This window comes from Lutra lutra, chromosome 4, assembly GCF_902655055.1.
Source record: "Lutra lutra chromosome 4, mLutLut1.2, whole genome shotgun sequence".
NCBI lineage: Eukaryota > Metazoa > Chordata > Mammalia > Carnivora > Mustelidae > Lutra > Lutra lutra.
In genome coordinates this window covers 195577266-195598632 of record NC_062281.1, presented here as the reverse complement: position 1 = coordinate 195598632, position 21367 = coordinate 195577266, and the positions used below count along the sequence as shown (strand labels likewise).

Genomic DNA, 21367 nt, shown 5'->3' with positions numbered 1-21367 from the left:
AGCCAGGGCCCACCCCAAGACCCCAGGCTTGGGAGGCCTGAGACCGGGTGCCCATCCGCTCCTTCCCTCCCCCTGCTGCACAAACCCATGAGGTGGGGGCTCCCCTGGCTGGGGCACATCTTGGACCGGTTTGGAAGACGGTGGCGGCCGTTTTCTACCCCTGTTCCCGTCACTGCTGCCGGAGTGAAAGCTCTAGGAGGCCACGCACCCTGATCTGCGCGTTCGCCGGTTCTGCGTCCCGCACCTCTCAGGTTCACGAATCCGCGACACGCTGAACGCAGGCACCCGAGCGCGGCGGCTGGTCTGTCCCCGACTTCCACCCGCCTGCGTACGCAGCCGGCCCTTACCGCTTCGCGCTCGCCGCGGGCTCAGTGCGGGAGCCGAGGAACAGCGGGGACCCCCGCGCAGGCTCCCCGGGCGCACCCCGGCTGGGCCACCTCACGGGTCGGAGCGGACCCCGGAGCCTCCAGGGCCCGCTTCTGCACCCGAGCCCGGCACCGGCGCGGTCCCCGGTCCCCTCACCCCTGGGACCCCCGAGGGCCCTGCTGCCGGGGCAGCCCCCTCCCTGCAGACCCCAGCCCACGGGGGCCCCCTCCTCTGCCGACCCCTCGCCCCCGCGGCACCCTCTCGTGCCCCCCGCTCCGCCGCAGCACCGTCTCTCCCCTGCAGCCCCTACAGCCTTTCCCCCCTCAGTACGCGCGCTCTCCCGCGGCGCCCTCCGAACACCTAGGGCCTGGGGTGGGCGTCCGGGTGCGGGCTTCGCCGCTGCCCCGCCCCCGGCCGCCCCGCCCCAGGCCCCGCCCCTCCCGCCGGGACACGTCTGCGCGGCGCGGGGGACGGAGGGCGGTGGGACGCGCGTCCGGGGCAGCTTCGTGGTGAGGCGGGCGGAGGAGGTGGGCCTGCCGCGGCCTCCCTGCCGTGCGAGCGGCCGCGCGGGGGTCCCGGAGCTGCGGGGTGGGCGGGGGCGGGGGCTCGCAGCGCTGACCCGGCCGGGCGGCCACGTGCGGGAATTGTCCGCCGGCTCCTGCTGGCCGCGGGGACACCCCGGCGCCCGCTTCCGCTCCCGCTGCTCGCAGGGCCGCTCCCCTTCACCTTTTCTTCATTTTGTTTCTGGTTTTTTTTTTTTTTTTTTTTTTTTTGAGGCCTCGGGGATCCGCTGCACGTCGGACCTTGACCTGCGGCCTGGGAAGAGGCGGGCGAGATCCACTGGCCGGGCTCTGACCGCCTGACCGCCTTCCTGGGCGCCGGAGTCCGGGCCCCACGCCAGGACTCTCCCTTCGTAAGCTGTGGGCGCCTCAGGTGCTTTGGGGGAGAAGGGGTCTGAGGTATGCGGTGGTAGCCCCAGAGGGTCCCCAGCTTGGGTGTCTCCAGGTACCGGGGACCCTGCGGGGCTGGGGGCTGGAGAGCCAGGCCCTCAGGATCCCCCCCTCTGGGCACCTCCCCAGCTTCTGGGGGCTCTGTCCAGCCGAGGTGGCTTCAGAGCCACCACCTAGTCTCCGTCAGGTGGGAGTGCTTCCCTGCCCGCCGCAGGAGCCCAGGCTTGAGCAGGTGGGGTTCACTCTTCTCAAGAAGCCAAGGGTGGGTGAGGGCTGGTGTTGCAGGGGTATCTGGGCTGCAGTGTGGCTTCTGCAGCTCTGGCCATCGTGCGAGGGCAGGAGGAAAGTGGCTGCTGTTTTTTCCGTCAAAGTGAGAAACGGTGAGCTCTGCTCCACTCCAGCCCTTTGCGGGCCTCCCGGTGACGTGGGAGAACAAGCGCCAAAGTATTAAGCTTGTCTTAGCCCCCGCTGTCATTTGGGGTGGCACATTGCTGCTGGGACAGAATGGGGACTCTGCCCACGGGCGGCAGGAGGGGACATCAGGTAGGCAGCCCCAGAGTCGGCCCGGAGCCCCTTTCCCAGACACACCTGGGGAAGCGCAGCCCACACTGTGCAGACACGCGGCCTCCCTTGGCCCTGGGAACAGCCACTGATCAGAGTGGCTGCGGCAAAGCAGGTGCCCCGACCTGAGACGACCTGAGAGGCGGTCTTGTGCTCGGAGACAAGCTCCCTTCCTTCCTCCCGCTGGCCTAGGATGGGGGAAGGGTGGACGCAGAGGCAAGTCGGGAGGTTCTGGGTTAGCCTCTTGCCATTCATGGGCCTGCTGTGCCTTTAAGCCTCTCTCCGGGGTTCCGTGGAAGGGGGTCCCTAAAAGGGAGACCCCTGCATCTCCAGCTCCTGCACTCCCAGCAGGCCAGGGACCCACAGGCTCTGGCTTTTCCTGTAGGCGGTGTGGGGGAGGGGCTGCCACTGGGACCGGCTGGAGGACACAGGACGCAGCTGCCGGCGCTCTGGACGCTCCAGGCCTCCCGGGAAAGGTCTGGCCCGTACCAGCCGCCGCCCCGTCCCTTGCCTTCCCAGCCTCTGGAGAAGCTCTGGGGCCTTATCAGTCAGGAATGGGGAGGGAAGGCAGGCCGTTATGAGGTCAAGGACCCATGGTTTCGGCCAGAGCCCCCTCTCCTCCTCCTCCGGACTGGGCTGGGTGGGGACAGCCTCTCACATTCCTGAGGGAAGGGTTTGCAGCCTCCCGGGGTTGGAATTCTGCCTTGGCCTCCTCCCAAGTGACCCTGAGCAAGTGGCCGGACCACTTGGAGTTCTGGTCCCCTGGGAAGCCAGGTGAGAAGATGGGGGAGGGGCAGCCAGCCCACAAACCCTCCGGCAGACCCTGGCCTTCACCTCACCACAGCCCCACACAGAGCCCCAGCCACTGCGCTCACAGGGGCCATGGGTTACCGGGAGTCGGGGGCCCGCACGCCTGCCTTGGTCTCCCTGCCCGTGAGTGCTTCGGCCCACCTCCTGCCCCTCTTTCCGTAGCCCTACAGCATGCAGCCCCAGGAGAGCGGCGTCCAGTACAGCAGGTGGGATGACCGCAGCCGGGACGAGGTCCACGTGGCGGCTGGGTCCAGCGCAGAGGCGGCCTGGAGCTGGGAGCGGTGAGGACCCACAGGCCTGCGGGAGGAGCCTCCGCCTCCTGTCCCTCCTGATGGCTTCTGTGCTGCAGGGCGCCCCACCCCAGCCCCGGCAGTCCCGGCCAACCTGGGCTCTGCACCTCTGTGTGCGGCTTCCCTCGCTGGGGTCCCTCCTGTCTCCCGAGTCGGCAGAGTGCACAGGCCACCCTCCTTCGGGGTCCCCCTGCTCCAGGGCCCTCTCCCTTCCAGCCTAGCCCCCCAGTCCACTCAGGGACGGGCTCATGTGTGGGTGCTTCTCTCCCTAGGATCTCCCGGAAGCTGTGCTCGGGCAAGCTGGGCATTGCCATGAAGGTGCTGGGCGGAGTGGCCATCTTCTGGGCCATCTTCATCCTCGGCTATCTCACTGGTTACTACGTGCACAAGTGCAAATGAGGCCGTCCAACGCGGACGCTCGGGGCCGGCTGCCTGTGCGCGGGGACGTGGGCTTGGATGGACCCCTGTATACCAGCACCACCATGTGTACACAGAACCCCATATATACAGTCCTCGCGTATTGAAGACTCTTTTCTCTGGACAGACGTTTCCCCCCCACCCCCGCCCGTGCTGTGGTCACTGGCCAGCACATGGGAACACAGGTGCACATGCCTGGCAGCACGTAGCTAGGCTGGGACACACGTGGCTGGGAGAGGGGCCGGCTGGAGCTGGGACTGTAGGACACGCCCCCATGGCCCCTGCAGGGAGAGGTCCTCCCTGGGCGGGCTTCGCCCACCCTCCCAGGGCCAGAGAACCCATCCTGGAAGTTGGTCTTGAGGGGGTGGGGGTGGGGAGTGGGAGGGGTGGAGTCTCTGCCCTTGTCTGGGGCTCACCGCCCAGTCTTCCCTGCTGTGAATGGGGGTGTCCCCCTTGAGGGAGCGGATCCAGTGGGAAGGCACTTCCCCGCCAGGCCCTGTGGGAGCCCATGTGCTGAGGCAGCCATTAAAAGTCTGTTGAATGAAGGATGGGTGAGAGCCTCTTCCACCGGGCCCCAGGCGCCTGCCCGGCGTGAGGCCAGCTAGAGAGCACTCAACAACAGTGGGAAGCTTGTGGGAAGGGCCTGTCCTCCCTCCCACTTGGCTCTGGGCCTTGGAATGTGTCTTAGCCTGGCTGGGCCTTCTTGTGGGACGTGAGCCCCTAGGGGCAGGCTCGAGGACTGGCCACTGGTGGGACCTGTTCCTGCCTCACCTGACTGGCCTCGGACAAGGCCTCTTGGCTCAGGGCTTCAGTCTTGTCCCCCGCCTTGTTCCCAGTAGGTGCCCTCTGGGCCCTCTGTTCATCCCCGCCTACTGACTGTAAGCTCACAGCTCAGGCCCCATAAACCTTTGCCAGAAACACCTTAGCAGAGTGCTTCCCAGACAACTGAGGGCGGGAGATGCCGGACAGCCACTGTCCTCTTGGGCCCCGAGACTGGAGGTCACATGGCAGACCAAGCTGGCCGGGGCAGACAGAGACCCCTTAAGACTGGCCTGCCTGTTAGGGATGGCTGCACCACGCCAGTGGTCCCCGGCTCTGCCCACGGGAGGGAGGGGTGCCTGGTGGGCCTGGCCTGGGTTGGGGTCTCCAAGCAGTGATGGGGGCTGGCTGGGGTAGGGAAGCTGGTTAAGGGGCAGAGGAGCTGGTCCAGCCAGCCCTAGTCTCTGGGCCTCTGCACCTGTCTCCAAGACCCGTTTCCCAGCCCTGTTGGGCCACACTCAAGGACGGAGGGGTGCCAGCCGGCTGGCATGTACTCAGCCTTACCCTGGAGCCACCGCTGGGGGGGGGGCTGGGGGGGCACGGCTGGGCTGCACAGCCTCCATGGGCTCTAGGATGTTGGCAGTTTCCCCGGAGGTGCAGGGGCTGGGTCTCTCCAAGACTGGGTGCAGCCTCTGCCCAGAGCCTGGCCAGGGCACTGGACAGAAGAGGAGGGCCCCTGGCGGCTGCCTGCCCAGCATTTCTGAGGTCACTCTACCCCTACCCCCACCACTTCCAAAACGCCCAGCAGGCCTCAGGGTCCCCTCACCTCAGCAGCCCCAGGCAGAGCACAGTGAGTGTGTGGGACAGGTCAGACTAGAGGGGCTGGGGACAGGGCCCGAGCACAGCAAGGAGGGGGCACAGAGCAGGTGGGGGCAGCAAGCACATGTGGTCCACATGCGAGGGGCACTATGGGGAACCAGTCCCAGGATGGTGCCCTCAGCCCCTCCAGCTCAGCCCAGCACTGCCCAGTGATCCCTGCGGGTCCTCCCTGGCTTGGGGGGAGGGCATCGCGTGGGCTACAGCCGATGACAAAAGCCATCAAGACCCGGCCTTCCTGTTCCATGCACCCCGAGGCCCAGCGGGTGTCAGGACAGAGCAGGGTGCAGCGGCGGCTCCCTGGCGCAGGCTCATGTCCCCTGCCACGGGCTGCGCCGGGCTGCTGTGCGGAAGGCTGCAGGCAGAGGCCCTCAGGCCACAACCAACCTTGTGAGTTGCCTCTGCCAGATGTGGGCCCCCGAGGCCCTGGCCAGGGAGGGGGCAGCCCCCTGCTGAGCGGTCTCCCACATCCGACTCATGAATGAGACCTGCTGGGGACAGGTGCCCCTGTGAGGGCCCAGCAGCCTCCCTGGGCAGAGCCCGCGCGATCGTTACATGCCTCTTGCTTTTTGCTGGTAAGATCTGGGCCGGGAGGGGTTCAGGTCCTGTTTCCCCCCAGACACTACCCTGAAATACCGCCAAGGAAGGAATTGCTGGGGACGCAGACGTTTTTATTAAAGGACTTTTATTTGCGGGCTGGACCGGCAAAGAGGAAGGATGTCTGGTTTCTGGTGGTAAGCTCAGTGCGTCCGCATTCCTCACACTGGGCTGGGCTGCGGCAGGAAGGCACCAGGCTGGCAGTTCTGCCCCCGTCAGCGAGGTCCCGCTGACAGCATGTGGCCCGCCCAGCCGCAGACCCACGCCAGGCAGCCCACCCACAGCAGTCACCGCCCCGAGAGCCCAGGGCTCGTGAGATGACAAGCCAGAGCCACCGGCACAGAGGTCAGTTAGGTCTGGGGTTAACAAAACAAGGAAAAGCCACCATCTGGCACACCTTCAGCCCAGGGACCAAAGGGAGGGCCTGGAGATGTCGAGAGCCCTCCTGGGTCCTCGAAAGCAGCCTGGCTGAGCTCTGGGAGAACCTCTTGCCTCCGTGAGCTCCCTGGCTTCCCTGTGTCCGGTCTTGATGGCTAAATGCATGGGTTCAGTGAGCCTCCCGCAAATGCTCCCCAAGTCAGCAGAACACACGAACTGTCTCTTGCAGGTCACGGAACGTGACACTGATGGGGTCATGAAATACCAAAAGCCAGTGAGTCGGTGTCTTGTAACCCAGCCCAGCCACCAAGCAGGGAGGTCAGTGAAAGCCCCTACCCCGTGGCTGACCAGGGCCTGGGGTTCCAGGAAGGGGCATGCGCGCACACTTGCACACAGAAACACACACACTCATGCCGCGGGTGTGGGGCCAAAGACATTCAAAACTGGAAAGAACCTAAAACACGAAACGCTGAAGAACCATCCACTGGCCATCTTTGTGGTTGCTGGCTTCCAAGTTCACCTTTGGCGGACGCCCCCGTCTGTCCTCGAGCTGGCGGACGGCAGAATGGCCCGTCCACGGACGGCGAGTCCACGACAGGGCGCCGCGTGCGAGCCCCGAGCCACGTGTTCTGACGTCGGCTGCTCCCTCCAGGCCGCACGGGGCGGGGGGCTGTGGCGCTAACCCTGACACATCCAACCACAAGAGCAAGAAAAAAATGCAGCCGCCCATTCTGAAGTCACCTAAAAGATTTTTTTTTCATAAAGAGGACAATTTGGGGCCAACTAGTTAGGGATGGGGTGTCTCTCCACTCCTCGAGGCTGCGCCCCCGCACGCTGAGGTTTCCAAAGCTGCCAGATCGCAGAAAAGTCACGGCGTGGCCCGCTGCAACATGTGGTTTAGGTTCCCGGGTTAGAGCTGAATATCCAGACCAATCCGTGTCTTTCTTCCCCTGAATGAAGGTAGCGGCTGAGTCCACATGATTGCAGAATGTTCTGAACAGTTAATTCTGATATTTGACAATTTTGTAAAAAGCCTCAGTAAAACAGTTTGGCGGTGGAAAGGCAAAACGATTCAAGTCCGCGGCAACGTGGTCTCACTGCGGCGGGAGGGACTGGCTGGACGGACGGCCGCAGGGGAGGCGTAGGTCTTACAAACCACCGGGGAGAGAACATGTGACTTAACGTCCGCACAACGGGCAGAGCCGAGGACCCACGCGGCTGGCTGGCGGGGGCGCCAGGGATCAGCGGATCACGGTCACGTGGGGCGCGGCGAGGCCCAGGTCCGTCTTGGAGGGGTACACTACCTTCAGGTGCCCGTCCTCGTCCAGCACCCGGACCTGCTCCACCACCAGCGGGGTGCTCCCAGCCTTTGCAGCACCTGAGCTCGCACTGGGACCTGGGGGCTGCCCGGAGACCGCGTCGGCGTCAGGATCTGAAAGGGACCCGTCCTCTTCATTTTCTAGCGCGTACTTGTTGATTTCTGCCATTTTCTGTAAAGGAAAAATACCATTTCAGAGGCAACCGGGGGCGGCGTTTGCGAGGGGCGGCGGGAATACGGGGGGTACGCTGACCGCCCCTCAGGGCCAGAGCGCCAACTGGGCAGGAGGACGGACTCACCAGCACGAGGGCGTCCATGACCTCCTTACAGGTCTGCAGACTCGTAGCACTTGTTACTTCCAAAAACAGATCAGAAGTTGTTTTCTTAATCTTAAATCCGAAGAGTTTCAGAGAAGAATAAAGTTACCAGAGACATCAGCATGTGCTCGGAGGAAAAACCTATGAAAAACGGTGCCACGCAAACCAGGCCCGTCCGCTTCCCAGAGGAGAGGCAGGGACGCACACGCCGTGACCCTCGGTGCGGCACCATGTGGGACAGGGACACAGGCTCGGGGCCCACACGGTCCTGGCGTGGACGGGACGTCACCGTGCCGCAGCTGCCGACACAGGGATTGCACAGGCGTGGCCTTACCTTCGTCTTCTCGCTGTTGGTTATCGGTGGGAATGAAATCACGTCGCCGTCCGCATCCACAAGGCAGGGGTAACTCTCCTTCCCGTCCAGTAAGCGCAGGTATCTGCGGGGCAGGGAACGCAGAGGCGTAACCGTGGGAGCACCGGGCCGATGCCAGCTCTTGAGACGGATCCGTGGAAGGTCACGGCGTCTGAGAGCCGGGGAGGGAGACGTGCTGAAGTCCGTGCTCACATGGGCCTAGGGCAGTGGGCCACCCACACCCTGCCCCAGCTGTGGGGGATGCGCACAAGACGCTGTTGGCCGGACGGCTTTCCTGGCGCCAGGGTGACCGCATTTGCCCTCCCCTGTCCCCGTGCATGTGCTTTGGGCAGGAGGACCCCCGTCCCTCCAGGTGAGGGCCCGCGTGCTTAAGAAAGCCTCTTCCCCCCAGAGCAGCGCCTGAGCCCCGGCTCCGCCACAGCAGAGGCCGTCTGCCACGGCTGCTGACCCACGCGGAATCCCCACCAGGACAGCGGACGAAGTCCGCGAGGTTTCACTTAACACCCAGAAGGGCAAGTCGCAAGTTGGGGCAGCCTAGGGGCGAGGCCGGAGTGCCCGCGGGGTGGGGGCCGGAGGGAGGCGCGCTGACCTGTGCAGGCCCGACAGGTTCTGCCTCTTCTTCTGCTTCCTGTGCTCCTCCGCCTCCAGCTGCAACTGTCGCACCAGGTCCTTGGCCTTGACTTCTTTGCGCCCCAAGGGCACGATCTGTGGGATGGACACCTGGTGGTGAGCTCAGATGCAAACAGGCTCCCCTGACAGCCACCGCCACTGCACGCCACCCGTCCTCCGCTCACGGGCACATCGGCTCGGCATCCCCTCGGCTCCCCCCTGCACTCTCTGTGATGGGGGGGTGAGCACGCGGGGCCCATGGAGGCCCCTCAGGGACCTGACGGCCACACATGCCGGTCCTCTCCAAGCTGGGCTGAACCTTCAACATGCCACACGTGATGGCATCTCCCAGGCCTGTGGCCCCTGGAAGGCCAAGAGGGGAGGGGCGGGGGCCGGCACCGGTCAGCCAGGCGTGCAGCTGGGCACCAGGGCTACGGCGGCCCCCGGGAACCCTGGGCGCCACAGGGAGTAACCGACCCGTGGAGGGACTTGGACAACCCAAGTTCACGCACGTCCACTCCAAACGAGGGGTTTTGCAATCTGTCCACAAACCAGTGTTTGGTGGAAGCTGAGGAAATACGGGAAACCACTTTCTAATCACTCCCTCCTCTGACAAGCGGACTTTCAAGGAAACTATAAACATGGCCTGTGTGTGACTCGGGAGTGCTTGCCGGGGTGACGCCCGACCTGCCTCAGCGCACAAGCGCGGCTGCGTCCCTGGAAACTGCAAAGAAACAGTGCAAACAGAGGGAGCATGGGGTGTCACCTTGAGGTCCTGTGGAGGGCGGGCGGTATAGAGCAGGGGCCCGCGCACGGCCCGCAGGTCGTGGGTCGCAATGGTGGCCGCTGTCCTCTTCTCACAGACGTCCTCATGGAGCTTCGTCTGCAACGGCAGACCCGCGGGGCTCAGCACCCAAGCGCCTGTGCTGCCCCCGCCCCCCACAGCCTCCCTGGCCCAAATGCATCCTGTGGGTCCTGCACGGGGAACCCGTCTTATCTGTTCAGGGGCAGAATTCCTTCCTTCTGTAAGGGAGGATCTGAGACTTAGAGAACCCTCCCTGAACTAAATGTGAGCCTGAACTAACGACAACAGGCTTAAAAAGTTCTTGAAAACACCGAGGTTTGAGTTCTAAACCCCTGGCCGGGAGTGCGGGAGACTCGGACTTGGGGGAGGCTGTGTCACCCCCACGGGCCACGTGCCGGGTCTGCAAACATCAAAGATGGGGCTCCTACTTTAAAAGCTGGGCAAACTGCACAGGAAAACAAATCAGGATGTTCGTCTCGTGTGGGAACAGCTGCCAAGACCTGACCGTTCTCATACCTCCTTGCAGGGGACTGTGTAACCCATTACAGAAATGAGAAAATCCCCCAAGCCGGCAGAAGCTCGGGAAACACCCATCTCAGAAACAAGGCGGGACTGGAGAGGTGTCTGTGGAGGAGCAGGCGGCACCCATCCCTGCGGCCGAGACCCAGGGCCACCCCGCTCTGTGCACACGCACTGTGACACGGCGCCAGCCCCTCGTGGGCCGTGTGCACCGACCTGGGAGGTGAGGAAGCGTCTGAGTGCGTTCCCAGGCTTCAGGTCCATGCCTCTCACGACGGCCCCCACGATGAACGGCCGGACGTCCTTGACCGTGGGGCCGACCTGCACGGTCAGCGGGGCGGGGTTCTCAGACACGTGCAGGACCCGGAGCAGCAGCCTGCTGGCGCGGTCCACCTCGTCCTCCTGCCCCTCGCCACTCTCCCTCCTCCGCCTCTCGCGCCGCCTCCTGCGGGCCTCCTCCTTCTCGGGGCCGTCAGCCTTGCCCTTGCCCCGCCCGCCGCCGCGGCCCCCGCTGCGCAGGTAGTCCAGGACGGACTTGGTGGGGCAGCCGCGCACCATCTTCTCCAGCCGCCGGTCCGACAGTTTGTTTCCCCGGAAATTGACCTCCCTGAGCTTGGGGCAGTCAGCCAGCCGCGCCGGGACCTCGCGGAGCTGGTTGTTGGAGAGGTCCAGCGTCTGGGAGGGAGACGGAGGGTACGTGGTCACACATCGCCCCCGGAGCACCGCCCCGCCCCACGTGGCCCGTCCCCAGCTCCACGCCCAGACTGACGCCTGCTACCATGCCACGCGGCCGGCAGGGACGGCGGCAAACAGCCTCCCTGCAAGGCTCCTTGTGGTGACAACTATCCCGACGGACCAAGGGAACAGAGAAGGGAGCTCGGGAAAGGGGAACACGTGGTTCCGGACAGATAAGCACCTGAGATGAGAAAACAGGTTCCCCACAAAACGGTGCTCACGTTCTTTAAGCGAGTTGGAAAGAAAGGACACGGCGCAAGGAACAAGCCGGACGCTCCGCATGGACATGCAAGGCCCCCAGCAACACGACGCGCTCGCCCAACTCCACCTGCCGGCCGCTGGGCTCCAACGGGCCTGCGCTCTCCGCCCCCCACCCTGACCCGGAGAGGGTGTGGCGCCACTGCTGTCTGCGCTGTGAAGAGGCTCGTGACGCCCCATGGCCCACGCAGAACCTTCCAGCACTGCGAGCGACCGAGCGACCGGGCTCTGACAAAAACGCACGGCTGCCATCAGACTCGCCGAGATGACAGAAACCACCCGGAGAGCCACCTCGCAGGGCCGTCTCGCCAGAGCCAGGGTGGGGGCAGGAGGGACACCAACGGAGCTGTCTTCCAGTGCAGGGGCTGGCGCAGTGCCTCTGTTTCCCCTTCTGCAGCTGTGGTGAGGCGGACAGGGCCCCCCAGGAAGAGCCCAGCCACCACCCCGCCTCTTCCCAGCATGCCCGTGCCAGCGGCACTCGTGGCCCAGGCGGCGCAGGGGCACTGCACACAGACGGCCGTTCTCGTTCTCCTCCTGAGCCAGTGGGGAGCCCTGGACTGGCCCTGCTCGGCGCAGCGGAGACCAGACAGGGGCAGCCGTGGGAGAAGGCCCGTTAGCCGGTCAGCTGCAAGGAGCCCAGGGGAAGTGAGGCGACGAGCAGCGGCGGCCTGGGGAGAGCTCTGGAGCAGAGGGGGCCTGTGTGCCCAGTGCTGGGGGCGCCTCCCCCTGGCCCGCCCCCCGCCTCCCCCGCCACTGCACATGCACCGCTCGCTGGGCGAGGTCGGCTCCAGTCCTGGGCCTGACCAGGACTAACACGCCCAGCCAAACCGGTGACAAACTCAGTCGCGAACTGAGAAGGGAACAGGGGCTCTGGCGATCCAGAAGAGGCCATCTGCTCGGCTGGCAGAGGGGACAAGTCCAGCCCCCACTGTGGATGAGGCTAGCCTGTGGCTGTTGAGACGGGGGGAGAGTCCGCGCAGAGTGTCACACCGGACCAGTGCCTGATGTCACTGAGGAGCCTCTCCCAGAGCTCAGGAGAGAGCGAGCAGCTCGAACAGGCTTCCGTCTTGCACTCAGGACCGGGGACAAAGAGAAGAAGCCAGACCTGGCCGTTGGTCACCCTGGAGGGGACCAAGAGGCCCCAAGGGGCTGTGGGCAACACAATTTCCTACACCTGTGGCCTTTCTCCTCACCCAATCAGGACTGGGAAGGGTGGGGGAGATGGACGACATGAGAGCCCTTCCAGGTCCCCACCATCTGGGCTTGTGAGCTACAGCGAGGGTTGGCGTCCTGAGGTCAGGTCTGGCGAGGCCTGTCCTAGCTCCACCCGCACCCACCAGCTCTGGGGTCCAGCACACTGTCTGATGGGCTTTGGCCAGCCCGAGGGCTCCACTGGGGTCACTGTCACAGCTGGCGGAACAGGCCGGCCAGGTGGATGCCATGTGCTGGCAGCAGAGGAGGAGCAGTGAGGGGAGGCTGGGGGGTGCTGGGCCTCACTGGCCGCCGCCCCCACCCCAGCGGCCAACAGTGCGAGGGTCCCGCGTTGGGGGGCTTCTTTCGGGGCGACGAGCACATCGTGGACATCTCAGAGCAGTAAGCCGGGGCAGCGGCCCGAGCCCAGAGGGCCCCTCAGGCCCCGAGCTGGGCCCCGTGGGAATGTGGACAGGGAGGGAGGCGGCAGAGCGGGGTTCTGGAAGCTGGGAGCCTGTGGCGATGTGGGCACTGGCAGGTAGGAGCAGCAGACTCAGCGTGGTTTCACGCCTGGAAAAGAACACGAAGGGAGCAAGGGAGCGGCAGGAGGAGCCCTGGGGGTCGGGGAGTGTCAGTGCGGAGTTCGCCTCCCGCAGGAGGGCAGGTCTCTGGCCCGGAAGCCCGGCTCACACCGCGGCGCGCCAACCCCCCACTGCTACGACACACGGAGCGGAATTAACTGCAGTTAACTCGGGGCACGACGGGCACCCCGAAACCTGCCTGCTGCCTGGAGCCGACTCCTAAAGACCCCATCTACCCCCTGCAGGGCACACAGCTGTCTGGGCTGGCCGTGGCCACTGAGTGCCTCTGGGGACACCGCCACTGCAGGCCGTGTGCGGGGGCGGGGGTGAGGCGTAAATCCTAGCTGTGCGGCCCTGGGACTAACACGCCACCTCGGCCACCTCGAGGGGAGCTGGCAACCGTCTTTGTTCCAGCTTCGTTCCAGCAGGCATGCCTGGCGGGGGACCCAGACCCCACCCAGGCACCGAGCAGCCCATCACTGCTGTGGCCACGTGGGAAGACAGAGGGACGGAGGAAGGACTCCTAAACTGCAGGGTCTGGGCGCTGGGCAGAGGCCTCACAATCCAAGTGTAACTTCTTTGTGAAGCCTGACCCCAGGGGACTCCCACCTGTGAGTGACCTGGGTGGCCCCAATGGGTGTGGGCACCAGTGGGTGCGGGGGGAGGGGGGGAACCCTGGGGACATCTGTCAGCCCTGGCTGGGCAGAGCACAGCCTGTCACCCGTGATGTAGGGAGGACTGATGTGAGGGCTGCCATCCTTGGCCAGCCCTGCCCTGGCAGCTGAGCCCCACGGGTGACAGAAGCCTAGTGCAAGGACAGATGCCCCCGGAGAGAAACCCCTCCCCACGTGCTGGGGCCTCTCGTGGGGCGCCCCGCTGAATGGCCAGACACCAGGACGTTGACAGAACCCGGCTGAGTCAGGTGGCTGGCCAGTCGGTGAGGCCCGGCATGGTGAGTACTCCGTCTTCTCTTGGGCTCCCTTGTCCCTGCCGGGCGGAGTGGACAGGAGGGTCAGGCCTTCCCCGAAGCTGGGTCTGGATCCACCGCCTGGGGCAGCTCCCCGGGGGCGGGCGGGCACAAAGGCACTTGTCTCCCCACTTGGGAAGTGAGGGGAGGGGCAAGCAGAGGCATGTGTGCGGCTGCTCCGGTGGCTCCGAGGGAACCGTGAGGTCTCCCCAGGGACGTGGACGGGGCTTGGCTCACTGCACCTGCCAGGGGCAGCGGGGCCGCCGGGCCACCGGCTTCAAGCCTGCGCCTCAGGGAGTGCTCTTGCGGTCTACTCTCAGGAGCCCTGAGCTGCCGCGTGAGACGTGGACTAGCCTGCTGGGCCGGGAGCGGCGCCAGGACATCCTGGACAGAACGCAGTCTTTGGAGCGTCGCAGCGAGCCCAGGCCTGACTCACTGCCCGCGGACCAGCGGCACTCGTGAGCAAGCCAGCCCGGGGGGAGACCCGCAGCGCAGGGGACAACTGTTGCGGTTCTGGCCCAGTCCGGTAGTCCTCCCCGTTCACGGCACCGTGGCTGTCCCTGCAAGTCCCTCACAGGCAAGGACGCAGCACAGGAGCCAGCGGCACGGCCACCAGATGCTGGGGGAGCCACACGCCTGCCTCTGAGCTCAGTTCTGTGCACCCCAGCCTTCCCACAGCACGAGCAGGGACACGATGTCTGTCCGCACAGCCCTAGCATGCGCGGCAACGCGGCTTCCCACGGTCTCGCGGCACTGCTCCCGGGGGCGTCAGTGCAGAAAGGCCCCTGGAGGACATCGAAATCCAAAAGGGATCCCCACCAGCTCTGGCACCGCACCCGAGATCGACGGAAGCCTGGCAATAGCGAGTTGGGGTTCGGCAGGGAAGACACCCCCGAATGATGGTGTCGGGACACGTGGAGGCCACGGACGTCCCTGGTGGGCAGACGTCGTAGAGAACATTCAAAGCAAACCTAACCGCCGGGAAGACGTTCCGGATCTGGAGAGAACAGAGCAACCCATCTTGCGCTCAGGAGAGCCATGTTCAGCTGCGTGTCTGGTACACGGACCTCCTGGGCAGCCCAGATCGGACAGATGGAGGACGCCGCAAGCCCACGAGGTCGCACGTGGTCTGTCACACGTCAGCCCCAATGCGAAGCCTCCAGCCCTGGACAGCCACAGTGCCCAGCGTCACCCCCACAGCTCGTCTGCAGACGCCAGCAAGCACGAGGCACTCCTGTCTTCACTGCACACACGTACACACACCCACACACGCACACAAGCACTCGGATCTCTGCAGACAGACGGACCTGCGAGATCAGCGGACGATACCGAGTAACCTCTGCTGACACAAGCCAGTACTTTATTGCTTGACAACGTCTGCGTTAATAGGATGAAAACTAGGAGGAAGAACAACCACAAATCTGCCTTTTTAAGGATGAAAGGGGGAGATGGGGGAGGCAGTGCTCCGCAGGGGCCTCTGAGACGGAGGTGGGTGTGGCCGGGCAGTGTCCAGCTCCCCCAGTCCTCCTCGCGGGCTTAACCGGCACCGTGTGCCCTGCATTATGCTGGGGCCTGGGGAGGGGAGGTAAGCAGCCCCTGGGCAGTGCGGTGTGGAGGAAAACCCGAAGCACTTGTGCACTGCCGGCAGCCCCTCCGGTCTCTGAACGGACTAACAACCTCCTCCCCCGGGAGGGAAACACGTTCGGGGAAATCACAGCGAGCGGAACTGCGTGGACACCTGCGGCCTCAAGCGGAGCCATGCCTGGGGCCGACCCCCGCCACGATCACAAATGTCTGGAGCCAGAGACACTTACAGGTGGGGCTCCGCGCCTGCCCACTCCCGCCCAGCAGCGGGTGGCAGGGTGCCTGCAGGCTGCAGACCCCGGCCGGGCTCGGCGGCTGCAGGCCCCGGCTCCGACGGCTCCCACCCCGCCGCGCCGCGCCGCGCCTCCAGGGCCCCGGCCCGCCCCCAGCGCCCCGCTGACCTTGAGCGAGGCCAGGTGCGCGATGTCCGGGCTGAGCTCCCGCAGGCAGTTGTCGGCGGCCGCCAGTTCGCTGAGCAGCGGCAGCGCGCCGGGGCGGAAGAGCTCGGCGGGGAAGGCGTCCAGCCGGTTGCCCGTGAGGTTGAGGGTCTGCAGGCGCGGGGCGCAGCGCGCCAGGTCGGCGGGCAGCTCGCGCAGCCGGTTGCCGCTGAGGTTGAGGCTCTGCAGCTGCGGGAGCCCCGGCGGCTCGGCGGGGCCCAGGCCCTGGCCCGGCGGCAGCGCCTCCAGGGCGTTGCCCGACAGGTCGAGCACGCGCAGCGCGGGCAGCGGGCCGAGCTCGGGGCTCAGGCCGGGCCCCAGCGCGTTGCGCCGCAGCACGAGGCTGTGCAGCTGCGGGAGGCCCTGCGCCAGGCCCGGGCCCGGCTCGCGCAGGCTCCCGCAGCCGCTCACCTCCAGGTAGTGCAGCAGCGGCAGCGTGAAGAGCCGGGGCGGCAGCCGCCCGCCCGCCGCGCGCACCCGCTGCTCCAGCCCCGGGCCCGTCAGCAGCAGCTCGCGCCGCCGCTCGCGCTCCGCCAACTCCAGCTCCGGCCAGGACTCGGGCGCCGGGGCTGCCGCCGCCGCCATCGCGCCGCCGCTTCCGCCGCCGCTCCCGGGGCACTTCCGGGGCACGGCGCGTCACTTCCGGCCAGGCCCGGAAGGGGCGGCCCCGCGGAGGCGGTGGGAGGTAAGAGCCTCGGGCACCTCCGGGAGAAGGAGGCGGGGAGGTTCTCGGTGGAGGGGAAAGGTCTACGCGGGCGTTTGGGGCTGCTCGGGTTTGGGGGTGCGGGCCGGGACCCGCAGCCCGACGGGGTCACCCCTCCCCCACCCCGGTCCGACCCCGAGCAGTGACGGACCCCCTAACCCGGGTCAGACCCTGAGCAGTGATGGCCCCCCAAGTCTGACCCTGAGCAGTGATGGTGCCCCCAGGTCTGACCCTGAGCAGTGATGCCCCCCCCAAGTCTGACCCTGAGCAGTGATGGTGCCCCCAGGTCTGACCCTGAGCAGTGATGCCCCCCCCAAGTCTGACCCTGAGCAGTGATGGACTCGCCCCCCCACCCAGGTTCGACCCTGAGCAGTGATGGACCCCCCCGCACCCAGGTTCGACCCTGAGCAGTGATGGACCCCCCCCACCCAGGTCTGAGCCTGAGCAGTGATGGCCCCCACTAACGCGGTCCGACCCTGAGCAGTCCAGGGGCGCCTGGGAGGCTTAGCCTGATGGTTAAGTTTCTGACTCTTCTTTTGGCTCCGGTCATCACGATCTCACGACCACCGGGTGCGGAGTCCACTTGCGGTTCTCTCTCCCTCTGCCCCTCCCTGCTCCCACAGTCTCCCGCTCTCTTAAAAAAATAATAATTAAAAAAAGAGGAAGTTGTCCTCGCTTCAGCAGCCCCTAGATCGTCACGCACTGAAACAAAGTGCTCAGACAAGGATCTGAGCGTGGCGCGGGGCTGCCTCCGGGAGAGACGGGGCTGGATTCCGCACGGAGCTTTTGATTTTTATCAGAAAAGCAAGGACGGATGCCTCCGGGCATGGCAGAGGAGTACAGAGGGAGGGCACGGGTCCTGAAGCCATAAAGTGTGCTTGCGTTTTCCCCTACATGTAGGCACGTGGGGTGTGCGTCCGGGGATAAGGGAGGAGCAGGACGTTTGTGCTGGTCACTGTCAGGCGCAGGAAGGGGGCCCACGGGTCACAGGCGTTCAGGGCTCCTCACCGCCTCTGCCCCTGGGGATCATGGGGTCCAGTTGCTTCGGGGCCGTTGCGCTCAACAGCCCGGGACCGGGAACACTGCTGACGTTTTCAGCGGCTCCACACTCGTCCCTTGGGGCTTACAGTACACTTTCTGAGAACTCCACACGTGTACTGAAAAGAAAATACGGTTTCATTTGAGAATGGGTATCACTAACCGCATTCTTCCACTTGCATATTTAGTGTATTTAAAAAATATTTTTGTAAGTTTTATCAACTTATCTATTGAATGATTAATTGCACTCAGTCTTTACCTTTATGAATTTATGGTTCGTTCCATGTCTTGTGATTTGTTTATATGTTACTCTAAATGCCCTTGGCTGTTAGGTTGCCTTGGTATTTGTATCATATGAATTGTGAACCATTTTTAGTGCAAATACTGTTTTTATATGAAATAAATACTGATAATGCTAGTATTGTTCTTTTTTTCCTGGTATTGCCATCACTCGTCTATGTTAAACTTTCTCCGCGTATCTTCCAGGTGCTGAGGGCCTTTTTGAAAACTGATGTACGGCGCCTGGTGGGCTCAGTGCTTCTCCCTCTCCCACTCCCCCTGCTTGTGTTCCCTGCTCTCCCTGTGTCTCTCTCTGTCAAATAAATAAATAAAATCTTTAAGAAATTCTATAATACCAAAGTTAGTGTGTTGCATATAAAACTTATTTTCTATCACTAGGGAGTAAACTTGTTGCTACCTTGTCACATTTTAATTTCTCACTTACTGGAATTCTTAATGTCCCATTTATAAATATTGTAAAGTAGTTTAAAGTACCTAAAACATGAGGCATTCGGTAACACTCTTTTTTTTTTTTTAAAGATTTTATTTATTTATTCGACAGACAGAGATCACAAGTAGGCAGAGAGGCAGGCAGAGAGAGAGAGAAGGGGAGGCAGGGTCCCCGCTGAGCAGAGAGCCTGATGCGGGGCTCGATCCCAGGACCCTGGGATCATGACCTGAGCTGAAGGCAGCGGCTTAACCCACTGAGCCACCCAGGCGCCCCGCATTTGGTAACATTCTTAATGGCAGAGTTCATTTTCCTCTAGATTTTAGAAGAAAGTCTAGAAGTTTTCTATGGTCACTTAAGAACTAGAAATCCACTTAAAATGGGAATTTTCATCTTTAAAGAGCAAGTTTGGGTGAAGAGGGAACATTACGCACTGGAGATTAAGCCCAGTTTGAAGAAATGTGATGGGCAGATACTCAATTAGATAATTTGGACTGGAGTGTAGGATAAGCTTTGTTTTTAGTTTGGAGGGTTTTGGAGGTTTTTCTAAGTGTCATTCCAAAAACGGAATATTGAATGATGATTGGAAGTAATGAACAGTACGAGAAAAGCTCCTTAAAGATTACTGCGGTGATTTGATAATAGCAGGTAGTAATTAGTAAATTAATAGTATTTGGGTGATAACCACCCGATTTTTGGCTTTAGATAGCTGGCAAATCTCTCAACACTGGTGCATTTGATAAAACAACTGAATCTTGACCATTTGAACTTAGTTCTCTGAATAGGCTTTTTTCTTATGAAAGGGGAATTCGTCGGGCAGCTTGGAATTGTGGCAAAAAGCAGAGGACAGCCTGGAGGCAAACCACGCTGAGTGAAATGCATACTGTAGCAGCCATAGGCAGGAAATGACCGCAGCTGAAAAGATTGGCATTTTCTAAGGTAGGTAAATGGTCTTTTAATGATACTACCAGGAGCACTGATAAGGCCTGTAAATAAGAAACTAATAACAGGTTTTGTCCACAACTCAAAAAAAATATTATTAGGAACCCAAAATACTAAAAAAGAAAAGCGATATAGATGTTAGACGGATGGCGTTCTTACAGTGTGTTGGGCGGGATGACGGCCCCCGGAGAGGTCCACACCCTAATTCCCAGAACCTGTGAATGTGGTAGGTTTTAGGGCACAGGGAACTTGAAGTCTCAGAGGGACCTTGCGATGGGGAGATCGTCTTGTGGATCCAGTGAACTCACAGGATCCTTACCAGTAGAAGAGGAAGGTGGAGACCAAGGACCAGAGGGATGGCCGCGTGGGGCGCGGGGCTGTCCTTGAACAGGGAGGGAGAGGCCCTGAGCTCGGGAAAGTGGGGGCCACTGGAAGCTGGGATTTCGAGGACCGGATTCCCCCGGGACCCCCGCACCCGGCTGAGCCCTGGTCTTAGTCCTGGGTGCCGTGAGTCCCGGCACTCACAACAACTTGTCGAAGCGGCGACAGAGCCCTGCGTGCTGTGTTCTGGAACTGGTTCCCTATTTGCACTCCCAAAGCCAGGCCGGAGGCCCCTCGGCCTTTCCTAATGATGTGTAGGAGATTCTGTCTTTTGGGCACCAGCTCTTTCTGGGTTGCATGTTGTGAATAAATGTGTTCTCCTGGTTTTCTGTTTCTGTAAAGGCGTCTCGAGGCGTCATGATTGTAACAGAGTCGAATGATCGATTGTCTAGCTGTTGTGTTTGCGTCTGGTTTCACAAATCTCCACCTCATTCAGGAACAGAAAATACAAGACGGCTCCAGGTCGGTGGCCGATGGCAGTGTGAAAAAGCAAACTTCTAAAACTTCCAGTAGGAAGAAGACAGGTCGTGCGTGATTTTTTTTCTGCTCCTGACCCTGCTCCTGGCCTGGCCCCGCCCAGAATGAGGCTTGGACCCCTTCAGGCTCGCCCTCCAGCCCCCCCCCAACGGCTGGGGAACCCCCACCCCACCCAGCTGGATCCTGGAATTTCGGAAACAGGCCTCCTCCAAGGGGAGAGAAAGGTCTTTATCCAGAACCCTGGCACTGGTTCCCGTGATGTCCCCCACCTCCAGGCAGGACACCACCCCTCCCTCTCTGGACTGGTCCCAAGACCCTGAGAGGAGCCCGGGACACCTCTCCTGGGGAGTCGGCAACCTGCAGGACCTGAGCCAGAAGAGAGCGTTGCTTGTTGCCCGGGGGTGAGCTCCTTCTGTGCACAAGGAAATTCACTCCATGGGGCATCTGACCTTGGCCCTCCCCACTCTCCCTGCCCCTCCCCTGCAATCCCAGCACTTGCGGGCTCGGGTGGGTGGGCCTGGGTGTGGGAAGCTGGGTGGAGTTCTGAGGCCTTCTGGCCGGTGGTGGTCCATGCCTCCGTGTCTCCGCTTCCTACCCCCTGCAGGCACAGGCTAATGCAGGATGAAGGGCTCAGGGGCACCCCTCAGCTTAGGGGCCGGCTCCTTCCCCGAACTTGCAAACCCACTGGCCGGGCTGGACCTCATCAGCACCTTCTCCTTGGCTCCACTCTTTAAGGGGAAACTGAGGCAGGGACTATGAGCTGTTGTCCACAGGCCTCCCGGGTCTATCAGGATCCAGAGTTCTCATCTGGGCCCGCTGCCTTCCAGGGGGCCGGTGTCCCCGCCTGCCACTGACGATACCTCACTGGTCCTTGCAAGGATTCCAGAAGACCCCAAGGGGGACCCCCTGCCCCTGCAGGAACAGTTTGAGGGCCACTCCAACTGCATCCCAGATGCAGGGGGCTCAGCTCACGGCCCAGCGGCTGGGGAGGGGGCATGGAAGCCCCCCAGAGCGGCGAGAGCCAGGAAGGCGGCTGGGTACCCCACGCTCAGCTTTCTAGAGAACCGACCTGGTTTTTAAGAGCAAATACGCAACGGCACAAAAGCACACCCAGTTCCAGCAGCCCACGGAGGGAGGGGCTCCTCCTTCTCCGGCACCCCTGCAGGGGTGAGTGGAGCGCTTCTCGGGAATGTGCGCTCTTCCGTGCCCACCCTGCGGCTCACACGCCTGGCCCTTCCCCCACGCAGGGCCCTGGTCCCCGAACCAGGAGGAAACACAGTGCCGTCAGCTTTACGTTAACAGTATTCGTGGAAGGGAAAACCTGCACGTTGTAACTTCAAAACGGAGGCAATTTTATGATTCCCCAAATCGATAAAAGCTTTAAGTCACTCCACAAGTGAA

General features: G+C 62.8%; 2 protein-coding genes across 7 annotated transcripts; one reads left to right on the top strand and one right to left on the bottom strand.

Annotated features, from left to right (window-relative positions):
• The first annotated feature begins 784 nt into the window (after positions 1–784).
• Positions 785–3939, top strand: SMIM1 (small integral membrane protein 1 (Vel blood group)). Of its 6 annotated transcripts, none has more exons than XM_047724270.1 (5): positions 785–893; positions 1143–1279; positions 1688–1760; positions 2850–2968; positions 3250–3939. In XM_047724270.1, exons 4-5 carry the CDS (start codon positions 2859–2861, stop codon positions 3374–3376), a joined length of 237 nt encoding a protein of 78 aa, XP_047580226.1. In that variant the 5' UTR covers positions 785–893; positions 1143–1279; positions 1688–1760; positions 2850–2858; the 3' UTR covers positions 3377–3939. The 6 variants fall into 6 exon arrangements, with proteins under 6 accessions (XP_047580226.1, XP_047580225.1, XP_047580222.1 ...); XM_047724269.1 differs by having other exon boundaries at positions 793–875; XM_047724266.1 differs by lacking the exon at positions 785–893 and having other exon boundaries at positions 924–1279.
• A 1764-nt stretch (positions 3940–5703) lies between these two features.
• Positions 5704–16311, bottom strand: LRRC47 (leucine rich repeat containing 47). Its single transcript, XM_047724261.1, has 7 exons — positions 15663–16311; positions 10162–10620; positions 9388–9504; positions 8602–8717; positions 7974–8076; positions 7622–7711; positions 5704–7494 (listed from the first exon to the last, which is right to left on the bottom strand). The coding sequence occupies exons 1-7, from the start codon at positions 16281–16283 to the stop codon at positions 7246–7248; spliced, it is 1755 nt and encodes a 584-aa protein (XP_047580217.1). The 5' UTR covers positions 16284–16311; the 3' UTR covers positions 5704–7245.
• Positions 16312–21367: the final 5056 nt, after the last annotated feature.